Genomic DNA, 27358 nt, shown 5'->3' with positions numbered 1-27358 from the left:
CACATTTTAGAAATCAGATTTATTTTTTCTCCATTACTAAAAAAAATACAAAGGCAATATACAAGCTGAATCAAATAGCATATGACTACTATTGAAATGTATCTCAGTTTAGAAGACAAAGTACCAATTCATGTACAACCTTGAAGTACATCTACTACAAAGTAAGAAATGTATACAGATATCATTTACATAAATAACTTAGGTGTCTTATGTGAAATTGTAACCTAGTAAGATTGTGTAATTACTAGACAAAGAAATAAACTATATTACTGTAAAATCTGTATTAGAAACTGCGACTTCTATTAAAATGGCACAATGCAACGAAAGGGATGCGGCTTTTATTAGAGCATCTACACATATGAAAAATGGTGAATTTTTGGTTTTCAATTGTTCAAAAAGAATGGGTGCGGCTTCTATTAGGGATGCGGCTTCTAATACCGATTTTACGGGTACATGCTAACACCGGGAACAAAATTATGATATTGTGTAAAACCTTGAAACCATATTTTCTTCATTAGTAGTACATCTATGCACTTATGTAAGCCAATGAGTCAGCAAGGTTGGCTCAGGGAACACCACAGACACATCTATGTTGACACAGAGAGCGCCACTGAACTTCAGCAAGGTTGACACAGAGGGCGCCACTGACTGTCAGCAAGGTTGGCTCAGGGAACACCACAGACACATCTATGTTGAAACAGAGGGCGCCATTGACTGTCAGCAAGGATGACACAGAGGGCGCCACTGACTGGCAGCAAGGTTGACACAGAGGGCGCCACTGACTGGCAGCAAGGTTGACACAGAGGGCGCCACTGAACTTCAGCAAGGTTGACACAAGGAAAGCCATAGATAGCAGAGTTGGCACAAGGAATGCTATAGACAGCAAAGTTGACACAGAGTGTCCACTGACAGTCAGTAAGATTGGCACAGGGAGAGCCATTGACAGCCATCAAAGTCGACATAAAGCACAATTGTTTCAGAACGTTATATCTTCACCTCAACCTCATCTTCATAATTATCCTCTTCAGTTGGCAGCCAGTGTTCATATTTGATTCGATGTGAGTCAAGAAGAAATGCAGTCACTACGGCTTTGGTTATAAATGGACCTACAAGTAAATATTAAATGAGATGATGTCTATGAATATCACAATTTAACAGTATTTTATGCTGTATATAAAATGGAAAAAAAAGAAGCGAGAAACACATTCTTCCTTTCCACAGTAGAGGGCACAATTTGATCCATAGTTGTCAGATTATGATTTTCTCACACACCCAGCTACATTCCAAAAAGTTGTACAACAGTATGATTCCCCTAGCAGCGGGTGAAAATGTGGGTTGAGTTGTCATTTTATTTATTACATTACCACTTATGCTCATATTTGAACATCTAGGGTATTTTGAAGTCCAGTGGAGTGTGTATTGATAGTCTCCACTTATGCAGCCACTGCTACGCAGAGTACCCCGATTCCCAATGGCGATACTCACAAAAGTTTGGCAAGGTTTTGATAACTAGTGATATGATTATTTTGGAGAGTGAAATGCATGTATGATTACAGCCCAAAGTTGGGGGTTTGTGATCTCACACAATGAAAACATTTATTCTCAGGCAAACGTTCTCCAGCAATAGGGCACAAACGTCAATATTCGGCCAGTAAGGTAATATAGTCTTTTGTGGATTATGAAAATTCCCAACTCACCGTATCTCAGTGGTTTCTGAGAACAAATTGCTTGAATCATCGTTTCTATGTTCTCTGCTATTTGTTCATTTGATTGGCTTAACTGAAAAGAAAGATTCTAACATTATAGGTGTAATGCATAATTTATGTTGTTAGCATATTACCAACATGTTTTTTTTTATTGTTTATCAGTTGCTGTCAATTACTTGCATCTCACACACCCGCTTGTTATTTTTATATCATGTACACCGGTATCAAATTAAACACATACATGTATGCTAGGTATAATGCAGCACATCAAGCAAATAGAAATCTTGCATATTAAAACTAGTTAGTAATTTGCAGTAATTGTTTTCAATATAAAAACAAAGATGTTACCAATGGAAGTCATCATTAAGTGGCAGCGTGCATAAACCCCTACGATTGGCTATTTCTCAAAATAATGGAGATATTTACACTTCCAATCAGATCAATGCACTGTACCCTTTATTCAGCTTTTTGTTCAAGTGGGACCCACCAGCATTCTTGATGTACTGTTCTAAAGATGTCATAGTTAATTCTAGACAGTGTCAAATCTTATGAATAAGTATATCTTATAATTTCATATATTCATTCAGAATCAGGCACATGTAAATAAACAAAGTGTATTTGAATGTTTGGTGCTGGAAAGTCTTCACACCACATCCTGTTTGATATGGGACTCATAGAGACGTATACAACGCAAGTAAAATACATTGTTTATTTACATGAAATTTGATCACTCGCTGCGCAACGACTACCATGCTTTAAATACTAAAGCAGCAAAGACATTGGATACAAATTTACCTTTCCTACATTGACACTAACACCTTCCTTATGACATTTATAAACTTGTCCTTTTCTGTACAATTCAATCATTGGTGGTAAATCTCTGCCAACAGATTCTGAAAAATATATTACGAACAGGATAACAGATAGCTCTGCTGTATTTGTACTATTAGTAGTACATGCTTACATAAATGTATCTATGGTCCAAATCACAGTTCCTTACGGGTAACGATTTGATTTCCTTTGTTTATCTTTCAAATCCGAACACCATTTCGGAGTATTATGGCGAATGCTTTGTGGGGATGTACACAGACAGATGATATGAAAGAGGTTTGTCTTTGTGTCAAAATAAGTTATGGTTTGAAGCTGAGGGTTAGTTTCCTGTGCATGCAGGGAAATTGAGTCATAAGTGACGTACAAAATGTACACTGAAAATGCAGAGAGTCATGGGTAGAAGCTTATTTGTAAACAACAACATGCTATAGCCATCTGTCACATGCATGACTCTCCCACTTCAGTAATCCAGGTTACAATAAATGTGTACGTCTAAATAGAGCAAATACAGGTACGGGTTAACCTTATTTCCAATGTGCACATGGTAAATCTACAAACACTTGGCAAATACAGGTACGGGTGACCTCATTTCCAATGTGCACATGGTAAATCTGCAAACACTTGAATATACTTACTTCGTTTCGTATTGGGAAATTTTTTTCTAAGTTTTGCTTTCAATGGCACTATTTCCCTCATGATATCAGGTGCAGAAACATAGTGATCAATGTGTTTGAATTTGCGGCTTAAAATGTCAGGAATCAGTTCACTTCCCCCAGCTATCTCAGCACCAGACTGTTTAGCCAAGTCTACATCTGACCCCTATAATAGGGAATACTGTTAATGCAGAGGCAATAATTGAAAGCATAGAAGTGAAATGGGTTCTAGACTGTGGCTGAACCATCATGTGTCCAGTTGTGATTACGAACACTTATTTAAACACGCAGTGCTTTTGTACCCTATCTTGTGGTATACTGTAAAATATTTTATTTTAGCTGGAATTAATTTCTGCTGATAAGACTTTTTGGGAGTTTTGTGTTTGCATAATATTCGCATAATTATTCCAAATGGACATTAATTCACCTCCTTAACACAATGCACATATTACCTTACAAAACTGTTATTGCTTTAATAGTGTTACAACTACACACAAGTTTTCAGTAAATTATCATTTTGATTTAAAAAGCCAGCCAAGGCACTGTGGTAGTCAGTATAATGACCGTGGCAGGGTGTGACCAGTGTGGCGGTAAAACAAAGCACTGCCATGCTGTTTGTATCCTGGTGAAAACGCTGATAACAAGTTTTGTCTTTGGTACTGTCATTGTAGAACCGTATAAGTGCTGAACTTCTATTGCAGTGGCAACCTGACCCACAAAGGAACAGAACCAAAATGCATTTTTTTTAGCTTAGTTTGTAATGATTTTGCTTGAGCTTGAATAAAAACACTAAACTAAAGTATGATTAACTGATTCATTCAAATATTACCTTTGCAAAACATAGCACTTTTCTATCTTCTCGGAAATGGTGTGGTAACATAACAATACTTTTAAAATTCTCCACTTTTTTCTGAAATTAAAAAAAAAAAAGATATATAAAATTCTCCAAATGATGCTGTAAACTTTCATGAGATCCTCAGTGAACAATTATTTGATGGTTTACAAAAATAGTAAAAAGTTAAGTTGTCTGATTCAAATGTCGTTATTAGATCATGTGATTAATTCTTCAAAAAGAAGTTAGTATATTCGAACATGGAAACAAAAAGTAATTGCTTTTTTTCAAGGACTTTTTTCATGCAGTAAACTTCTTAATTTACTGAAAAGTAAAGTTATGCATTAAAAATTTCAACATGTTTGTTCAATGTGTTTCAAATGCTGTACCATGATTTCTATTTCTCAGTAAAATAGTGTAATTGTAACAAAGGTCATTTTGTCTCAGTGATATCAGAGGTACATTACTTCCAAGGGGTTTGCAACGCCCACAGTACTGTATGGTGACATCATGTCAAGATTCCAGTCAAGTCTCATCTCGTAGATAGCGAGACTGATGCTACGACCTTCTGACATGACATAGGCGGTTTGTAATAAAACAATAAAACATGTATTACCACATTCATAATGGAAAAATGTAATACATCGAAAATGTACAGAAAATATAGTTATCGTAATCCGTCATATTGTGAGCAGCTATTTTGATCCACCTGGACATCCCAGTATCCAAGTTACCTCGGGCATGTGCATTCACATTTTTATGAGTTGGAACGCTTATGTGAGAGTGAGATTGAAACGGGATCTTGGTATCATGTCACCGTAGTTGCAAACCCCAAGTAATGTACCTCTGGTTTTACATGGATTAAGAGTAGAGTAATAGAGTAAGCTCTGTGTTACTGCAAACATACTGTAAAATGACAAATTTTCACTGGGTTTAAATTTCACTGATTTACCATTTCAGGCATATTCAGTGGGTTTTAAATTCACGGTTTTATCATTTAGATAATGTGTTCTAAGCTAAATTTTACATATTCACTGGGTTTTAATTTAGCGCATTTTCCAGTCAGCCAAATTAAAACCCAGTGAATAACTAAACCTTTTACATTATTTGCTATATTTACTGCATACAATTTCTAGGCAATGATAAAATGTCTGTTTATGCCGTCTTACATGTATATTTCACCATTTATATAAGTGAAAGAGATGGATGATGATGCATTCTTTTTTTTATAAGCAACGTCTTATGGAATAAAGTTCTTTATCTTCTCTATAAGAAGTACGAATCAATCAAAAATTGCATTTATTAAAATAAAATAAAAATGTTACATGTCTGTTATTTACATATACATGTATGTACTAGGAATAGATTGTTAATTGTTTTTAGTGTCTTTTGAAAGTACCTGTATCGAATATGTTGGAGCCTTTGTTATGTCATTTTGTTTTTTTGAACATTTTTCAATCCCCCACGATTCATAAAATAAGAATTATTTTGAAATAAGAGTTTTATTATAGCTCTGACAGCAGCAGAAAACCAAGATGACAGATTTACACAGTTGTGATTTACTGCAGCTAAAATAAATAACTTTTTTTTCTTATAACAAGATTTTATTTCAGAGATGTGCTTCTAATATACATGTAACAGTAGTTGATCTTAAAAGATGGAAATTTAGCTAGATATGAGACAGTTTATCACTCCAATAACAAACATATCAAATGAATCATTTCCCCAAAATAGCAATAGAGATAAAATATTGATACCTTTTTATCTAATGCCATATCTAATTTCACTGCCAGCTGAACTATCCTGTCACTGTATTTACCCTTTTTCCGACACCATGCCCATTCACTCTTAGTTCGAAGTCTCGCCAGTGCTTCATCGAGTGTCAGAATTCTGGGTGGATAATGTCTACAAAACAATCATCGACAGATATATCCATCATCAATTAAAGAGTAAAATGAAAACCACAGGATGAATGGTAAACAATATCAATTTTTTGAGAAGCCTGATTTTTGTGAATTTGGTTCATTGTGTTTGACTTTTGCGACATATAGGTAGTTTTGCACAATATAGGCAGTTTTATATCTCAAAAAATATTTTATTCTTTTGGAATTATTATATTTAGAGCAACTTGCATGAATCTCTGTGTAAAGCAATAGAAAATCTAAAAGTTTACAGAAAACATTATTATATACATGTACTTGAGTATGGTCATTACAGGTCTGGGGCTGTGTCACAAACTCTTCTACGAGGACGTGGAAGCGATTTCATATGAGAAAATGGTCTTTCGCACATGTATGTGGCAAGAATTTTTAAAACTTGAATACACGTTAAAAGGGTGTGTCCCTTTAATTTTATTTGTACAAACAAAATAATCTCTCAGTGTACCAAACATAAGATAATTTTGTGACAGTGAACATTTACAGAAGGCACCAAAATAAACATATCTGGAAAACTGCTGTCTCTCCATCAATTGCAACATTGTATTATTATTAGGAACAGTACAGGTGGTGTTTTCAACTAAAAATAACAACATTCAATTGGATACAAAAAGTCCATTACATTTACCGGTAACTGCCCAATTTTGATATGCAATTGAATGTTTGCGAGTAAACAGTATTTCGCTGTGTTTAAAAGCTAGAACATAGACAGGAACCAATAAATAACAAACTTCATATTTAAAGTAATTCATCTTGAATCTAAATCCATCAATGTCAATTTCAAAATGGGCGTTATCAGGGAGCATTGGGTTGTTAGGATTGAAAAGGGCAAAGTCAAAACAAAAACCAATATTGCAATGGAGATTTGCTAGAAGATAACTTTTTTTTTGATCACTTTATTTCGATTTTAATAAAACTTGTCCTCATTAGTGTTATACTGTGAATGTTGATAGCAGCAAGAATTAATTGGAATCTGTTTTAAACCATTGAATTTAAAAACTGGTGACATTTCATTTAAGACAAGTCATTGTCAATGACACGTCCCCGTTCCGTTCATATTTGAGTGACATATACATTCAAAGCAGATCATGACCGAAATGCACCTGCATATGTACAACACATTGTGCTAAATCTGAACAAAATCCATCCATGCATGACTGAGATCCGGTTCTGGAATTGTGAAAATATGTGATTTTGATGCATTTTCGGCCTTAAAATGGCCATCATTCCGCTATTGTTAAGCAGATCATGAAACAAATGCACATATCTATTTGTGACATGATGTACCATGTGTGTGTGAAGTTTGAACTTGATCAATCCAGACATGTCTTGGATACGGATCCAGAACTGAATTCTTTAACAAAATGGCCGCCAGTCGGCCATTTCGAATTTGATCCGAAAAAAAAAAAAGATGTGCATCAAGGTCCTATTATGTTTAATGTATGTACCAAATTTGAACAAAATCCATCCATGCATAACTGAGATACGGGTCCGGAATGGTGAAAATGTGCGATTTCAATGCATTATCGGCCTTAAAGCGGCCCCGATTTGGCTATCGTTAATGAGATCATGAAACAAATGCACATACATATTTGTGACATGATGTACCTTGTGTGTGTGAAGTTTGAACTTGATCAATCCAGACATGTCTCGGATACGGATCCAGAACTGAATTCTTTAAAACAAAATGGCCGCCAGTCGGCTATTTCGAACTTGATCCGAAAAAAAAATGACGTGCATCAAGGTCCTATTATGTTTAATGTATGTACCAAATTTGAATGAAATCCGTCCATGCACAACTGAGATCCGGGTCCGGAATGGTGAAAATGTGCGATTTCAATGCATTTTCGGCCTTAAAGCGACCGCCATTTGGCTATCGTTAATGAGATCATGAAACAAATGCACATACATATTTGTGACATGATGTACCTTGTGTGTGTGAAGTTTGAACTCGATCAATCCAAGCATGTCTCAGATACGGATCCAGAACTGAATTCTTTAAAACAAAATGGCCGCCAGTCGGCCATTTCGAACCCGATCCAAAAAAAAAAATGACGTGCATCAAGGTCCTATTATGTTTAATGTATGTACCAAATTTGAACAAAATCCGTCCATGCATAACTGAGATCCGGGTCCGGAATGGTGAAAATGTGCGATTTTGATGCATTTTCGGCCTTAAAATGGCCGCTATTCGGCTATCGTTAATCGGATCATGAAAAAAATGCATGTGCATATGTCCCATATAAGGTGTGATGTATGAGTGAAGTTTGAACTTAATTGGTCCATGCATGTTCAAGATACAGGTGATCACGGACGCACGGACGCACACAGGGCAAAACATAAGTCCCCGTTTTCGGACTGCGTCCGAACGGGGACTAAAAATATAAGCTACCGGAAAAACAAGTTGTGGCATGACATAGTCTTTACTTGTTCATACAGGGCTTACATGCATACACATGTCCTATGATAAATCGCAAGATATACGTTTCTAGAACAGCATTCATTAAAACAAAATGGCCACCAGTCAGCCATTTTGAATAAAATCTGAAAAACAAAAGGGCATACATGCCATTATTTCTGATGTATGTACCAATTGTGAATGAAATCTGTTGATGTACAACCAAGATTCGGTTACTGATTTGCAGAAACACTTGTTGATGAAATTAATGAGGTCACATGAACCCAATTATACAAAGTAGGAATTAATATGCATTAATTTCAACCAGAAAGTAATCAGATCTGTGGATTATCCAAAGGCACCTATGTACCAAGTTTCACCTATAAATTGTTTAATTTATACAAATTAGGCAATTAGTTCTCAAAAAAAAAAGTTAAAAATAACATTTTTGTCAACAAAAATAGAAAATTGAAAATAACATCATAAAAACTTGTCAGCCGAGATACCTACATGCCAAGTATCAAAGCAATTGAGCATGTTGTTTTCAAGAAGTCAAAAATAGCATTTGTTTTTATCAAAAATGACAAAAATATTTGCCAATAATAGAAGATATCATCACTAAATCTATAAATCTGACAGAGGTCCACCTGGCATTCCTACATACAGTATCAAAGCAATTCAGATGGTAGTTTTCAAGAAGAAGCCGAAAATGCAATTGTTGACAGATGATGATAGACAATGAACAGCTCTGCTTTGTCATCTAATATGACAGTGGAGCTAAAAAATACATAAATGTGAGCAAAATGTTCTCTTAACAATGATGCTCAAATAAATAGAACCTTATGTGTACAATGGTTAACGTGTACATTCTGCCCACTTGTTAGACTTGCGAAATTCATTTCGGGAGAATTGAGTCATTTTGATTAGGAACAGGTATTGTTCCTTATTGTCAGTGCATGTCAAAGATCCAGTTGTACAAAGAGTAGCATTTCCTGTAGAACAACTTAAGTATTCCTCTCAATACATGTTTATGCTGGAGTTGTTGTACCGCATTTCTATGTCTGTAAAGGCGAGGATCCCCTTGACAGGAAATGCTAGCCAATACCCTCAATCTGTAATGCCACAATATATAGTGCCAAGGTGTTAGCCACGCTAGCTAAGATAATCACACGTTAAGCTTAAAAACAATCAAGCATTGGCGCCGATAATCTTTTCCTGCCTTGGCATTGGCTTGAAATTGTCTATACCAATAAACAAGCTGGTTGCTATACAGCTGGTAGTGAGGGGAAAGATTACATTGCTTAGTCTGCCACTAAAGGTTATGTAACAAAAGATGACACATTTAAAACTGTATTAAACATAAATACATAACATAGTATGAGTGGGTAATAATAAATATGTATCTTCAATACGATAAATAAATAAATAATAATTACCTCAACATGTATACATCATCTACTGGTTCCCACGCCATATAACCTGGTGGTTTCCTGGCTTTAGCTAAGAAATCTTCTGCTGATTTGTCTGTATCTGAGTCGATATCCGAGTCACTACTTGACTCACTATCTGATGATGACGAACTTGAATCTGAACTTGATCTACTGCAAGAAATCAACAATTTAAAATAAGAATTGTGATGTGTTTAACAATTCGTAAACACAATGCTTTGTTAGTAAGTAATACCTTGAAAATACAACTACCGTAAAAACTCAATCGATTCGGCCATGTAAAAATAAATATTTTTGGGGGTGGGCCAATTGACTGAATAAATATAGAAATCAAAGAAAGCTTAGAAAGAACTCCCATGTGCTGAGAGTATTGGAGACACATTAAATATAATTTGAAATTACTTAGCTGAAAACTAATTATGCAAATCAGAAAATGAAAATGAACAGATTTGATTGTAAAACTAATGAGGTCTGCGCAATGTAACAAAAACTCTATGTACCAAGTTTAATTGAAATGTGATTAGAACCAAAAAATTATGAATTATTATGCTAATTAGGGAAACAATATGAACAGTGTTCTCCCCAGACTTCATGTCAAGCATCACGGTCAATTTGCATAACAATACATCTAATTTGCATAATTATATTTGCATAATACTAGTAATCAGTTTTTCCCAACCAATTTGGTCAATCTACTAATACAATTAATTAATACAATTAAGACAAGATATTTTTATATTTGATAAATTTTATATCATTTTACTGCATTGTATTTTATGTTTTTGTATCAAGTCAAATAAAGTTTGAAATAGAACAGCATAAAAAGGAAAACAAATTGAAAAACTTGTGTTATAGCTAGTCAGTGAATATAATGTTATCCATGGATGCATGGATGTACATGATGGATGTAACTGATCATTGTGTACAAGTTTTAGTGCCCATGTCACTGTCAGTTCATATAACGTCGAGGGAAAACATCTTTTGGTTAAATTTATAAAGTCGGCGAGATATCGAAATATGTTGAAATAAATCAATAATTAGAAAAAAATTCTACAATGGCAGTTCGGCACTAATAGTCGGCGATTTTTCATTGCTATATACCTTGTGAGTAACGCTACGATCACCGTAACATTGTCAGCTGACGGCGTTGCGTTGGACGGGTATTCACTGCTGCTATTGCGATCATCGGTATCTGACTTTTTGGTGTAAAATACACAAATTGTTTATTAAAACGGTTCATTAACTATTATCATAGGCAATACATCAAAATCGCCAACGAGATGTTGTTTTTAAACATCGCGGAAAAACATGCACTCTGCGCCGCCATCTTTGTTACCTCGATCAGAGCCCCCCTGTAACGCAGCATGCATCGGTCACAAGGTTGCAACGTGCATTATGTCGCCTTAGGGCGGCGTTCTTCGCTACTAAGGCATCCTATGAATGGGGTATTTCCAGAGGTCAGGGTTCGTTTTTTCTTAACCCGTCTCGTCTGCTGTTGAATTATTCACACTTTTCTTTCCAATGCGACTTAATTTCACTTGTTTTTTTTTTTTTAATTTTGGGGTAATTAATGTCACCGGCGATTGAGTGATAAAAAATCGGAGTGCAGCAAATCGGGGTTGATCTTCCCGACGTACGCCGTGACTTGTTTTGTCACATTGTTGCCGTTGCGTGCAATGGGCAAATTATTGCTACTCTAGTATTTTTGGGGGGATTTGGAGGCTCTGCACCCCGGCTCTGCATCCTTGAAAGACTTCGCAACTTATTGCAGACTTCCGTTTTTATCACTGTCTTTGTATGGCTAACAAAAGCGGGATTACCTTTCGATCAATACATGTTATTGTTTTAAATTCGTGCAAGACGAGACTGACACTTGTAAACAAAGCAATAAGCATCACGGGCAAATGACCAAGCGTCACGAACAAAGGGCAAGCATCACGGCCGAGTGTCCAAGCGTCACTGTACCGTGTCGCTTCAGAGGCCTGGGGAGAACACTGCCCCAAACTAATTAGGTTTGTACATTGTCCTAGAGCATCTTTGTACTAAGTTTCATTAAAATGGAAATTAGTACTTTAGATATCAGTGTGAAAGCTTAAAATTGGTTAATTATGCAAATTGGGTAATTAATATGTACAGATTTTAACCCACAATTATCCAGGTCTGTCTATTATCCTACAGCATCCATGTATAAACATTCATTGATATGTGATGATTAGTACCTGAGATATTAGTGTGAAAGTTGGAAATTGGTTAATTATGCAAATTAGGTGATTAATATGCACAAATATTTACCAAAAACTAATTGGGTCTCTGCATAATTCTAGATTCATTGAAATGTGATGATTAGTACTTTAGATATCAGTAGAAAAGCTGAAAATGAATTATGCAAATTAGGTAATTAATATGCACAATTATTTACCCTGAAACTAATCAGGTCTCTGCATAGTCCTAAAGGATCTATGTACCAAGTTTCATTGAAATGCGATGATTAGTACTTGAGATACCCGTAGAAAAGCTGAAAATTAACTAATTATGCAAATTAGGTGATTAATATGCACAAATATTTATCCGAAACAATCAATCTCTGCATAGTCCTTGAGTATGTAAGTACCAAGTTTCATTGAAATGTAATGCTCACTACTTATATCAAAAGCTGAAAATTAATTAATTATGCAAATTAGGTAATTATATGTACTGATATTACCATAAAAACTATGTACCAAGTTTCATTGAATGTGATGATTAGTACTTGAGATATCAGTGGAAAAACCGAAAATTGACTAATCATTATGCAAATTAGGTAATTAGTATCCACGGATTATTACCAAAAACTAATCAAAACCTAGGATTAGTTCAGAGCAAGTTTCATCAAAATCCAATGAGTGGTTGTTTAGATATCAGTGGAACAGTCATGGAACCACTAAAAAATAGCTAATTATCATGCAAATTAGGTAATTAAAATGCACGGATTTTTACCAAAAACTAATCAAATCTGCGCATATGTTCAGAGCATCTATGTACCAAGTTTCATCAAAATCCAATGAGTGGTTCTTTAGATATTAGTGGAACAGTCATAGAACAGCTAAAAATTAGCTAATTATCATGCAAATTAGGTAATTAACGAGCATGGATTTTTACCAAGGGAAGAGTAGGAAATCAAACGGGCGGTTCACCGCGGTAATCACCGCGGCTCTCCGCGGTACACCGGGGAGAGCCGCGGACTGCTTATAATTAGGGGTCTCTACCGCGGTGGCCACCGATACCGGTTGCAACCGCGGTCGTAGGAAAAGTGTGAAATACGTACTTAACAGTTTCCTTTGTGATTCCATGAGTCTTTGTTTCAAATAGCTGTTTTTAAATCGAGCATGTTACGAGCATCGCTGGCATGGAAATACTAAGCATATAGTAATATTATCGGCCCACGTATTTTATTAATATAAAAATCCATAAGTCCAATGCTGTATACGAATTGTTGTTGCGTGAAACAATGTTGTATTTTATGCATGTATTTATCACCAATTCCAAGAGTAAAAGTCGTAACTTTCGAAGGTACGAGTATTATGACTCGTCCATACATTTCACTTACGTTTGTTACACTTGAATAAAGTCTACCACATGAAAAGAATGTTATTTACGAAGTTTTAAATAGCCAAGCCTTCCTGATTCGAGCCTCTTGTTGATTTGACAACGGTGGGTATCATTAATGTTTATTCTTTGCCTGTATCGCATTCCAGACGAAAAGTTCAAGATCGGTAAACAAGAAATGGACGAACTAAAATGTCTCCCGTGTTTCACGCGCGGCATGATTATATTAAAAAAAAACAGAGTTAAGCGGTCATGTACATTCTATAAATCTAACCTTGCACACATAATCTTGTATTGACGTGTTTTTTTTTTGGTCAAAAACGACGTTGCCTTTCAGTTAACTCTTCGCGAGAGTTTACCGATTTTTTGAACAAATGTTAAGTAACTATATCGTTTTGCGTCAAACTGGGTGGCCCGAATTTAAATGTCAGTGCGTGAACTCATTGAGGTCATTGCCCATTGCCGCACGTAATTCAAACACGTGGTTATTAGAGTTCAGTCAAAATGTACGTGAATAATGCGATCGAAGTGCGCTGCGAGTTTATTATAAAAAAATTTAACATTACGCATGATATTGTATGGTTAATATTACATATTCACTTTATTTCGAATAAAATAATTCACCGATGAGTCACAAGTATTTAAATTATTTTCTCAACTTTCGTTAGACACCTGACTCCGGGACCTGACTATCTTTTTCAATGATTTACTAGTAAATGCGCCCATGTTTATATTTGCGTAATAATTACGAATGCAACACATTATCAAGTCGGTAATATTGAAATATTCACAGACCCAATAGCCCGGGTTAGTGTCCCAACAATAATAAAAATAACATAGTTTACGTAATTATTATAAAAGTAATACATTGCAAAGTTGAAATATTTAGAGCCCGTCCAATACTGTAAACATATTTGCGTTATTAGAAAAGCAGCACACTAAGTAAACGATGTTGAAATATTCAAAGCCAATACAGAGTTGGATACAAGTTGTGTTATTACAGTACCGCCGGATAGGATAACAAATTTACGAGATCGAAGCGCGGACCAAGAAAGAAAAAGGTTGCTAAGGTAACGCGCCAGTTCAGCGCGTGACTTGGGGGTCAAACTTCGGTCAACACACACTTGATGTCAGCATCGCCGCGTAGCAAGTTTCGCAACGTACAAGTTCAATTGTGCCCCAAAATGATGTCGACGATCACTCAATTGTCGCAACGCATGTTGTACCAAGTCCATGATACACCCCGTTTCGACTTTGGCTTGCTTTTTCTTCTTAGTGCATGTTCTTGTTCACGTAAATGCGACCTCTCACCAATGTATTAAAACACTTTGAATTTATACTTATGCGTGATTATATTTGGTCTACGCGAAACATTAATCTTTTTAAACATTTTCTGAGACCATGCATGATATATATTCACAAAATAATGCGATCTTATTTTATACTATATTGATCTCTGCGTCTTTCTGGATCGTTTTGTGATTTTATTCCAAAGCTCAGGCAAATAAAATAATGTGAACTATTATAGACTAGTTTCCTAGCTTTTGGCTCAGCCAAATTGGTTTAATTTTTCATTAGAACTTTGTGATCCTGTTAATTTCCCAGTTCCTTGTGTTCATTAATGGTCTTGACAATAAGTGTGAATTGCTGTGCGAGCCCACCGCACACGACCGCGGTAAACCGGGGTCATGGATTCTATGCATAAATTTGCATAAAATGCGGTCGACCGGCGAGCACCCACCACCACCGCGGTAATGACCGCGGTGCACCGCCCGTTTGATTTCCTACTCTTCCCCAAAACCTAATCAAATCTGCGCATTGGCCCAAAGCATATATGCACCAAGTTTCATCAAAAACCGATGTATGGTTCTTGAGATAGCAGTGGAACAGTCGGACACACACACACACACACACACACACACACACACACACACACACACACACATACAGACACACTAACTGCAAAGACTCCCATTTTGTGCTTCGCACATGGGAACCAAAAACCACGAACAAGATATCACCAATAATGACTAAACTGATCATCATTTCACTCTATTCACTGCTATATTTGGAATAATATCATCAAAAATATAAATATACAGTGACTATTAGCCAACATTTATTTTAAATACTGTTTTATTAAAGTAAAAAGAACACTGGGTTCAAAAACCGATGTATGGTTCTTGAGATAGCAGTGGAACAGTCGGACACACATACACACATACACACACATACACACATACACACACACACACACACACATACAGACACACTAACTGCAAAGACTCCCATTTTGTGCTTCGCACATGGGAGTCAAAAATGTTTCCGAAGTGGTCGATTTGTTTGAATAATTTTTCAACGTTTTAAAACTGGGTTCGAAGTGTGTATCACCGGTAACTGAATAAATATATCGTTTTCCCGAGATTAGAGTAAAGGTGTAGTACTAGTCTGAGACTTGACCCAATTTTAAAACAAACTACAAGCGCGTTCAAGAAATCTGATGCAACCATGCCACCTGCTGTTTTGTTGCCGTGGAGACGACAGTTTTATGTCACGCTCCCGTAAAAAATGAATCGATTCGAGACAAGGCTAGCGAGCGACAAAATAAGTATTAATAGCTTGTGGGAAAACTAAAAGTGAGCGTCTTTCCCCAGAGAAATCGCCACTTTTATAGCATGATACTCTGACCAGCCACAACATTATCACATATTCTTTTGAAATTAAAGGATGTACATCAGTCAGTACTCAGTCTGACGTACAATGTCGAAATGATAGGCCCAGGATTCACACCTCACGTCGTCTCGTCTGCCACTTTACCGTAACCACGCACCGCTACTGAAACCGCTATGAGAGCGCAGTCTTCACTTCACGGTCATGTTTTTTTACCCACAGTTAAAACAAAACAAAAAATCCACCCGACTTTTAAACGAACAACGTTGCAAGAGGAAGTTTAGAACATAACTGGGACAACTGTGTCAAAACAATCCAGCCGGTGATTTTATTTGGGTCAACCAAAAAAAAAAGAAGATATTTTGACTTGCTGCGTGACTGTGTAAACAAAACCATGTCCAATAAAAATGACGCTTTCACGCTACACATTGGCGACTTTGTATCGACTTACTGGAAATGCCGAAGACGATACAATTTGCAAGTCGGCATTAATTAATTTTTTACCCCGTTAACATTAATAATCTACTTGACTTTTAAACAAACAACTCTGCAGGACAATGTTTCGAACATTACTGAAACGACTGTGCTGAAACAATCCAGCAGATAATTTTATTTGGGTCAACCGAAAAAAAGAAGATATTTTGACGTGCTGCGTGACTGTGTAAACAAAACTACGTCCAATAATAATGACGCTTTCACGTAACACATTTGCGACTTTGTATGACTTGCTTGAAATTCCAAAGACGAGAGTCAAGTGTCAGCCTGAATTTTGTTGTCCCTAAACCATGGAGCTTCGTTTCGTCAGTGATTGCTAGCAATGTCTTAAAGTATTTGTTCGTTGTCCATATTTTTGGCGTCGTGATGAGAATTTTCTTAGCGATTATTTACAACTGATGTACTGGGTAATTTGTAATGACAATCAACAGAGTATATTTCACCATGGACGTACTAGAGATTTCACACGTCTTTTGTACAACCACGGTTGACACCATGACTGCACATCTGGCGGATATCCCGATTGCTTATACCATGGATGTAAATGCTTATACATGTACATTGTATTTACGTGATAGATGTGTGAAAATATACCTTTGTTGAGAGAGTGACGTAAAAATCGGGCGGTGTCATCACCGGGCGAACTAATTGAATACAAACAATAGACTGACTGGACAGATGGTCGAACTAAACGGATACATTTTAAAATTAACCATGACGCAAAAAATAGGTGGCCGAACTATTTGAGTGGCCGAATTGATTGAGCTTTTACGGTACTTGCACTACATAGTCCCACGAATTTTTCAAGAAATGTCAGAAGTATGGCTCCAAAAGTACATTCACTGAAACAAATTGGCCACCAGAAATTGATGTGCTCAAACTTCAATGTACATACCAAGTATGACCAAGATCCAGATCATCAGAAATGCTTGATTTTGAAGAATTTTTAAGCACAAAATGGCTGTTAATAGGCCATGGAACGAATCGACATGCATATGGTGCTCAACAGACTGCAAGCAAGTCTAGGTCAACTCATGTATGGGAAAGAACATGGCGGATATTGTATAGCACCGAGTGTTTACATGTGAGTGAAATCATTCGCTTGTGATGAAACTTAGTTATATTTTACTTGCATTTCATAACAATTCAAGAAATTTATTTTTTGGACATTATTATCACTACTGGGTAATAATCAACAATTGTGAAACGCTGCATGACTGGATTGCGCTACCTTGATTATTAAGCTCTAAGCAATGCATTCATGTTTGCTTTTATTTGAAACTTCTTTAGGAAAATACTTTCATTACAAATTAAATTAAAAAAATAAAATAATAAAATAAATATAAATTAAATATACTGAGTACCGGTATACCTATTGTCATCTGGTGATTTTTTTTTTTAGGCACGGATCGATTAGTATGGCCAAAACGGTGTTGGTTATATCATTGACGTACTAACACAGGCTGAGCCACTGAGTTAAGAGGAATAAAAAAGCACTTGAGAAAGTTCACTTTCGGTGTTATAATGTGTTAAAATCCTTCTCAAACCTCAAACCAATAAACATAGTCCATGGTTATACCTACACACATGACAGGGCTGTGCGGCCATCTCTCTATCAAATGGAAATTTAATGCGCTATCCGAATCAACCATGGTTCAGTCAAACACAAGCACCTGCGGACCTTGCCCAAGGTTCGCCCAAAGTCGCATTCGTTAGTGAATGAATCTCGGCCAGTGGAATTGGCCTTCCCATTGAGTCTGTGGCACACTCACCCAGGGTATAGGTTGACCCTTTTGGTGTTCAGCCCGAGGTAGGATTTGAACTTGGGTCTACCGATCATGAGTCTGATGCAACAACCACTACGATACCAGTGATCGGTTCGGAGTCAAATACCTTAGCTTGTGACAAGACAACATGTTGAGTGCTTAGCATGTGCAAAGAAATGCTTAAGTTACAGATTAAATCTGGCCTGTTTTTAAGACCTGGTTCAGAGCTGGCACTGGCTAATAAAATCGGCGTGACCACTTAGAGACGACGTCAAAAGATCGATGTCGGATAAAAAACTTAATTCCTTTAGTTTTTTTCCAAACCCCCCTACCCCCCACTGAAACTTAATTGATAAATATTGGTCATGGCGTCAGACTGCATTCACCATTAAACACAAATTGATAATCTAACAGTATTGCATAGCAGTTGGTTGTCGGGTGGGTGTAAAAAGATTTTACAAATGCACCTCATTTGACGCACAGATTTACACTCGAACCAAACCATTTTTCTGTTTTTTTTTTTTTTTCCTTTTTCGGTTATTTCTGTCCATGATTGGATAGAAAAAAAACGAACTACAAATACTCCAAGATTTTTTTGACTACATTAAAAAATAAAATCGTTTTTGTAGGATGGAAACTTTTTGAGGTCAAAACCCCCCACCCCCAAACTAAAGGAAATAAGTTTTTTATCCGACATCGATCTTTTGACGTCGTCCCTTAGCTAAAGCTATACGGCACTGTATTCAATATTCATTTGGAAGTTTTACTATTATATTCATAACTATTAATACTTCCAACATGACAATCAACACGAGCACAACTAGGAACATTGTTCTCGAGAAAAAAATAAACTGACGATGAGACTATGTGGTACTTCCTGCAATTTCCAAATTTGTTTTGGTATTGTTTTAGAACCGTAGAACTAACATGTATGCCTTCCTAGTTACTGTAGTGAGTAAATCTAGTAAGGGAACTGATCATTACCACCAAGCCGGTTTCCTGTGAGTCTCCTGCGGCATGCGTTTCTTTACCGTACCAGCCGCTGCTTTACCGTACCGGCCGCTGCTTTACCGTACCGGCCGCTGCTTTACCGTACCGGTCGGTTCTTTACCGTACCCGAAGGTCATTAGCCGTACCGGCAAGGCCGTTACCGTACTGGCAGGAGGCAATTCACACTTCTGACAAGTTAATTTATGCATTGATTTTCCGGTTTACCGGTAAAATGCCGACCTGTTTAAATTTCAGTTTTATGCACAGGATCGCCAGAGAAAGCAGAACTGTAGAATTAATTTGAGTAGAATTTGTTTAGTTTGTAGTTATAGTCTGTTTATAAATCATTTTGTTCATGTTTGCTATGCGGTAGCTTTCGAGGTCAAATACACCACCAGGGCAATTTGTTGCGTCTTTTTATTTGTCAGAGATTAAACTTTACCATTATTATTGCATAATATTTACATTCAAGTTGCGCGTGATAATGCTACACATGATTTTTGTGAGACCATGGAGCTCCCAGTACGTCCAAGTGAACTGTTGGATATGACTACAGACGGAACTGCGTCTTTATTTTATACGATATTTTTTTTTTTTTAAATCGGGATCAGTGCTCCCAAATCAACTGAGCCGACAAAGTGGATTACAAAAATAACAGTTCCATGAAAGTGGCTATATTTGTGTATGATGAATCCTGAGTCGGTAGTTTTGGCATGTAACCTAATGGTTTTGGTTATTGTTACAAATGCACAGTGCAGACGTAATTTTGTTTTCATTTTTTCACTTTATCTGGCGCCAGTGCACGTGTGCTTGGATGTTTTTTTATTCAGTGATTGGGCTAAATATTTGACGACGTTGCCAACGTATTCAACATACGAAAATAGCATGTGTGTGCGTGTGCGCGAATGATAGATGCAGACGAGATTTCTCGTCGCAACGCGTTTTATTAGTTTATTTCCAACGCGAGTGGTTGGCGCCTTTGATTGCGTTTAGTTTGTTCTTTCATTCGCAAAATCTATCGCTGGCACCGTTTATTTTGTTATGTCTCACAACTGAATGTCCAAGCTGACTTTGTATTGGCTGTAATTATTTTTTTTTTTTGTAAAACAAAAAAAAGTCCCGACCTTTCCAGTCTAAAACGTATTCTGCCCCAAACCAAACATGGCCAATCACATGTTCCAAAAAGAGATGTACCGGCACACTTGCACACTCTGTTTTGTTATAATAAAGTTACATCGGGGATTGTTAGAAGGGATGTGTAAATATGTTTGGTCAATTCCATAAGCAAAATCACAAAATGAGGTCGAAAAGCAATGGAAAAATGTTGACCTAGAGCAAGGTCAAATTCCGTTTTACGCACTTGAATTTTATCTGGACTACGTGCACGCGTTGCGCGTGTTATTGTCAACAAAGTATCAAAACAGATTTTCGAACGCCCAAGCCCGAATTTAAATACATGTGAGCTCGGCCAAGCGAGTCACGCTGACAGATTATGCAAGTATCATCGAATTCATGCGACAGGTTGAGACGTTTTATTCAACGTTGTGGGTAAGCTACGATTTAGGACTGTCGTTTTATAGCGTTACAGGCGATCATGAATATGTGAATAACACACATATATTGAAAAAAAACACATGCGAAGAATTTCAGAAAGACTTTTTTATTTAATTTATTTATTTATTTGTATTTCGACGGTTGTCCGACTTTCTTTCCACTGTGTGAGCTACTGACAAATATAAACAAATAATTAAACCATCGAGTCCTCTAGTCGACTGGGACGTAACACTCTGTTGTACAAGTCCTAAAAAAAAATTCTTATTGTTTGCAAAATGCCCAATTAATTCATGCATGACTCACGGTTACCGGCAGGGCGCCGATCAGTTACCGGGGCTTTGTTTACCATGCATTCATTAATCGAAGGTGATAAATAGTCGGTATTGGTCCTATCAGTACGGTAATTGTCCAGCCGGTACAGTAAAGCACCGGCCGGTACGGTAACGCAACGATCGGTACGGTAACGCAACGGTCGGTACGGTAACGCAACGGTCGGTACGGTAAAGCAACGACCGGTGCGGTAAACCGAGTCAAACTCACAGGAAACCGGCTGGGTGGTAATGATCAGTTCCCTAAAAAAGACGAAAAATTTTTGTATATTTTTACAAGTTTGGGCATTCATTAGCCCGTGCCACTGTTTCCTCTTGCGTGTGAATGCAATTGGGTCTATCAGATATGCAAACATACAAAATTAGCGCAAATCTTAGCCCGTACTTGGTGTAGCGTGAACACTACTCATGTCAAGTCAAGTTAATTAGCCATCTCAGCTCACCTTGGTGTCAAGCCCTGCTAGTACTATATAGTCTGAATGAAATACATGTTTTTAAATATTTTGACCAGACACCTCCTAAAGACAAAGCAACTACTATTTTTGAAACTATTGTATTTTTGAAAAGTTGGAACTTGATGAAAATAGTTGCATCTTTGCAGAACTAATGACCTAGAACATAATATTTGGCCTATGCATAGTATTGTTAAAGCAAGTCTGTAGAGAAAGGACCAGAACAAATTCAGACCGGTTTCTGGTTCACACAAAATGTACTTGCCCACGCAACATAATAGAATAGAAGCAGTACATACCTATCCGGGGAAAAGTATCTTACATTGAGTGTACTTGTGGTTACTTGCAAGTGACCCAACAATAACCTTTGAGTTTGTAATTTATATCCATGATGTATTTTCAAAAGATGGCCATGAAGACACCTGAAAAGAACTTTAAAATAATACACAAATTACATTGCATGCAGTTTCAAATTGTACCAAATCCTTAAAAACTCTCTGGGACTGGTACAATCAGAACTAAAGATGCACTTTGAGATCATACCTTTATTCGAAATTATTGAGCTATTTGGTGTATGAAATATTTGTTGGGTTACATTTTGATGCGAATTTTTTAAACTTGACCAAGAATTGCTGGAGTTGTGCTAAAAACAAGACGTTAACTTGATTTTTTTCCAATATTGTTGTCCATAAACACGAGAAACAATAATCATAGTTATTAAATATTGTAATATTTTGATGATACACCTCTCCGAAGTGTGTTGGAACCCATTTTCAAGCTGAGATACTGAGGCAGCCATTGTCTAGTTTACAACACATCGCATCATGACTTAGTTCCTAACATTTTGACTTCATAAGTACCACTTGCTTCTTATCATTAATGTCACAAATGGTCTTCACAATGCCCTCGTCATTTTATTTTAGTGTGTACAGGAGATGTTTCAGTAAGGAATTGTTATGCATATCAAAATCCTTTATTGGAACAGAACATCACCAAAAACAACGTTGCCATGTTTCAAGGCGTACAACGAATTGGGAACAAAAGAAATCGGCCGATCAAAACGACCCGCGTCCTTGAGAATCTAGTCTTATCGCCTTTGCCTTTCAAGTGAAAAAAGGTCAAGGGCAAAAATAGGATAGGTTATTTATTAGAAGCGCACGCAAAACCAAAATTTGGAAAGTGAATCACTCCGGCGGCGAAAAATCAGTGATACCTGCAATAACCACAGTCCCTGTGTAATAACCAATGGGTGAGAGACTATTTACCAAATCCAAAATTTAGCGTGAATGCCTTTCCAAACGAAAAATGTTGAGGTAAAAAAAAAAAAAAAATAAAAAAGAAATATTTTCGCCCAATCATCCATTTTTTTATTCAGCCCAGCAATAATATAGCTTATATATTAGTGGCACACGGGAACCAAAATTTGGGACGTGAATGACTTGGACAACAATCATAACCAACAGGTGAGAAACTACCGTGGCGATAGCTACACCAATTATATTTTGATTTTAGTAATCGAGGGTAAAAACCGTGTTTATGCTATGAGAAAGTGCAGATTTTGAAAGTACTTTAGTGCAAATACGCCTATCACGGTGAACGCAATTTAATGCGAGTAAATTTCCCTACTAATTTCCCTAGTTGCATGTGGTGTCCAATATGGCGACCAAGGGCAAAAACATGGTTATGCAAATTAGCTTTAGTTGAAAATTTGAATTTTCTCGGCGATAGCTACGGTAAAAACTCGATTAATTCACGGTAGTAAAAATAATTATTTTTTCAAGTGCGCGAATTAATAATGTAAAAACCGAAATTATTGGTATTGGTATTAGTACTTTTAGATTGATTCAAAACAGAGCTGTTTTCATAAATTTATTAGTGATTTGTTTTGTTTTCCAATGAACACGATGACAGGACGTTGTTTTAGTGCCTCTGAGACTCAAGGCTAGGGACATTTATGGCGTATAGTCGGCCAGAGAACACGCACTGCGTCAAGGACCACGCACCATGTTACACTTGAAATGGAACAGTGAAATGGCAAAGGTCACTCTGTACACATACAAACAATGAACACGTGGCTACAAAGTAGCCGTCTGGCTGCACTGCCACTGGCAGTACTGTCAGACACAAATTATTAATTGTTTAATAATTAAGGTCGTCGGCAGTGAAGCCGTCAAACCAATCACCATCTTCGTCGTCGTCGTCGTTTAAAAGCAGATCGGCAATGAGTTCTGCTATTTCAGTGTTGCTTCGGATAAGGTGGTCTTCTGCCCCGTTGATTGCATTTTTGTAGCCATGTGTTCATTGCTTACATGATTGTTTTTTTTCTGTCAAGCACTTTCATCTACCGGATTCGGCTGATACCCCACTCTGGGCGATCTTATGGAGGATTCGATTTTTTTTTAGAAAAATGTGGACCGAAAGATCGCCCAGGCAATGTTATGGCAGATATTAAGAAGCCCATCTTGTTTGTGAAAATAACCCTACGTTGATAAAAATGGTCTCAGAAAATGTTTAGAAAAAATAATTTTTCGCGTTAACCAAATATAATCATGTAAAGTATAAATTCAAAGTGTTTTAATACAGAGAGGTCGCATTTTACGTGAACAAGAACATGCACTAAGAAGGAAAAGCCAGCCAAAGTCGAAACGGGGTGCATCATGAACATGACACAACACACGCTGCAACAACTGAGTGATCAGCGACATCATTTTGAGACGCAATTGAACTTCAAGTACTTCTTTGCGAAACTTGCTGCGCGGCGATGCTGACATCAAGTGTGTGTTGACCGAAGTTTGACCCCAAGTCACGCACTGAACTAGCGCGTTACCTTAGCAACCTTTTTCATTCGTGCCCTGCGCGTCAATCTAGTAAAATTGTTATTATATCCGACGGTACTGTATCCAACTCTGCACTGGCTTTGAATATATCAACGTTGTTTACTTAGTGCACTGCTTTTCTAATTACGCAAACTTGAATACAATATTGTACCGGCTCTGAATATTTCAACTTCGTAATGTATTGCTTTCATGCTATGATAATTAGTTTTTTTTTACTATTGTTAGGGCACTGACCCGGGGTATTGGATCTGTGAATATTTCAAAATCACCGACTTGATAATGCGTTGCATTCGTAATAATTACGCAAACATAAACATATCATACGTCAAATTAAATTTTACTATAATATAATATAATAAACTTATTAATAGGATACAATTTTAAACATGTTTTTGAACGGCGTGAATTAAAAGAATACATTTAAAAATTAGCGTTCGAAAATAAAATGGGTGCGCGAATAGGGACCGCGAATTAATCGAGTTTTTACGGTACGTACATTTGAACCAAAATGTTATCGGCAAAACTCAGAATATGACTGTGACAGCTACTGAAACGTAATTGAAGGCAAATGAACACGTCAAGCGAAAAAAAGGCCTTTTTTAGTCGTGGCGTAAAATGGAGGCATATACCATTGTTGACTCTTGAGGCGAATGGAAATCAATTGATTTGAGGGTGTCACAATAAGCGAGGGAGCAAATCATTTTTATGCTACAAAAAAATGAAGACCTTGAACATACTTTTTGGACTTTAGTACAAGGTCATTTTTGTTTGATTACCTAAAGTTTTTAGGTTTATGTGCTGCAAGTTTCAGAGCACATACCTAAGCGACCATCGCTCAGCAAATAATGAAGCAAAGGAATTTCCGACGTTGAAATCGCGAAACTTTTCCTTTTTAAGCAAACTGGGAAGTTTGAATTACTAAACGAAGTACAGGACGAAGAAGATGAAAGAACCAACATATACCAAAAATTATATCTCAAAAGTGAATATTCGTGGTGTATTTTAAGTCTAACCGGATCCGAAGTGGGAATTTGTTAGTACTCTAAATATCCAAACATATTTTAGTACAAGGTAGTAATAATATCATCTGCTGAAAATTTCATTCAATTTGGTTGAGAAATAGCGAAGTTATACAAGATTATAATTGTTTTTTGTCATACAATTATTGCCACTGTCTTCTGTATTCTTCAATGGTCAATTGTGCAAATTAGTGTCTGAAAATTAATTGAATCTTAAAAGAATCTGTAACTGCTGTAACTTTTCAACAAGACCTCTGAATTAGATTGTGTAAAGTGCACTGTACTGCTCTTGTAGTGAGCTGTAAAATGCCACTATTTACACTGCAGTAGTGTACATAAATAATTTCCCCCTGGAAACCCTATTTCTATTGTCTTTGTATGAAACAAGTTTTCACAAAATTTGTCTGTACATGACCAAGATCTGGTTCCGGAATGATAGAAATGGTTTGTGAAAATTTATACGACAGACTATCAATAGTCGCACCACAGTGATGTTTACAGCAGAAATATATCCATGATATGCATCACAATGGTGTACTTAGTGAATGACATGTGTTAATTTACTATTCTTATTGCAGTAGTCTAATTTGATAGACTATTCACACCACAACCACAGTGTAACTAACATAAACTGGTCACATGCAGCATAGTAAACAACAATAATAGATCCACTGCATTAAATTTTCATAAAAAACATTCATGCTTTAATGAAGTTCACCGTAATTATGCTCCAGTCCATGTCGACCCCGGCCTCTCCCACCTCTGGCAATACAGAACAAATGTGGGGCATTATATGGGGTTTACCGCCAAACTGTGTCCGTGGAGGTGGGGTAATAGCAGTGTTTCGTGTCCCGTCATCGCTATCTGCGCATGCGTATACGTTCATTGAGTACTCTGCTGATAGCAAGCATGGCGGACAGTGGGGATCGGTGGGGGAAATGTGGGGGGTTTGGTTTGGGTGGGGATTTGCCTATCCTTCTTGCCCCAGGAGGTGGGGCATTTGGCAAATTTTACAACAATAATTTCCAAATCCCCCACTAAACCCCTGGTGGGAGGGTGGTTGACATTGACTGGAGCATTAATTACTGTAATTACAAAAACTGACTGGCCTGGGTGGTACGGGCTGAATCGGTAAATTTGACTTTTTTTTTTTAATCCCCCAACCCCCGGGATCTGATCATGCGTCAAATACCCAAGGGGAGTGAACCTCTACTGTCAATTTAATTAGTAGACGCTGGTAAATTTAACAACATACGGGAACGTCATGCCATTCAATCCCCAATATTGGATAGTTTTTGTTGTCAAATTCCCCCCGCTGTCCCGTATTTGAACACTTGTATGGTCGCGATACTGAGTCCTAGTACAGCCAGCGTGTGCACAAATCGCGTCACGTGTTTATAAATCGAGTCGTCCTCTTGTGCACAAAAAACCGCCACGTGAACAATGTGTTATTGAGATGGCGTTTACCACGTGACGCATAGCTTTTCTTATTTTGAATCGAGTTCTGCTGTTGCATTTTTAACGCACGTTACTGTAAGTTCACATTCTCACCTTTTCCTGCATTGGAGGCTGCCATCTTGAAAATCACGATCCGGTTCGGAAATGTCCGACTTTTACCGAGGTGAATCAACATATTAAATTAATATTTAACTCTTTTTCCGAGACCTTCCTTACACTTGATTGCTTCATGGAGTACGAGCAAAAATATTTTATTTGTTTGTTAACGTACTACAACGTTTATGAGATACAATTTCCGTATTCAAGCTAGTAATTTTAGTTTTTCTTCTATTTGAACGAGGATGAATAAAGTTCCCAATGTTGACATTTGAGGATAATGTATTCAAACATATTCGATA

General features: G+C 36.9%; 1 protein-coding gene across 2 annotated transcripts; it reads right to left on the bottom strand.

Moving 5' to 3' along the window:
- On the bottom strand, positions 1-27110 carry LOC100369800 (large ribosomal subunit protein uL1m-like). 2 transcript variants are annotated; one of them, XM_085494021.1, is made up of 9 exons: positions 27054-27110; positions 21946-22078; positions 9794-9958; positions 5780-5927; positions 4020-4100; positions 3173-3356; positions 2502-2599; positions 1698-1779; positions 1-1106 (listed from the first exon to the last, which is right to left on the bottom strand). In XM_085494021.1, exons 1-9 carry the CDS (start codon positions 27076-27078, stop codon positions 985-987), a joined length of 1038 nt encoding a protein of 345 aa, XP_085350147.1. In that variant the 5' UTR covers positions 27079-27110; the 3' UTR covers positions 1-984. The 2 variants fall into 2 exon arrangements, with proteins under 2 accessions (XP_085350147.1, XP_085350148.1); XM_085494022.1 differs by having other exon boundaries at positions 9794-9955.
- Between the last annotated feature and the right edge of the window lie 248 nt (positions 27111-27358).

Source organism: Saccoglossus kowalevskii, chromosome 19, assembly GCF_978046115.1.
Source record: "Saccoglossus kowalevskii chromosome 19, keSacKowa6.1, whole genome shotgun sequence".
In the NCBI taxonomy this organism is placed as follows: domain Eukaryota; kingdom Metazoa; phylum Hemichordata; class Enteropneusta; family Harrimaniidae; genus Saccoglossus; species Saccoglossus kowalevskii.
Note: the sequence above shows the minus strand (reverse complement) of the source record. Positions and strands in the feature narration are given on the sequence as shown.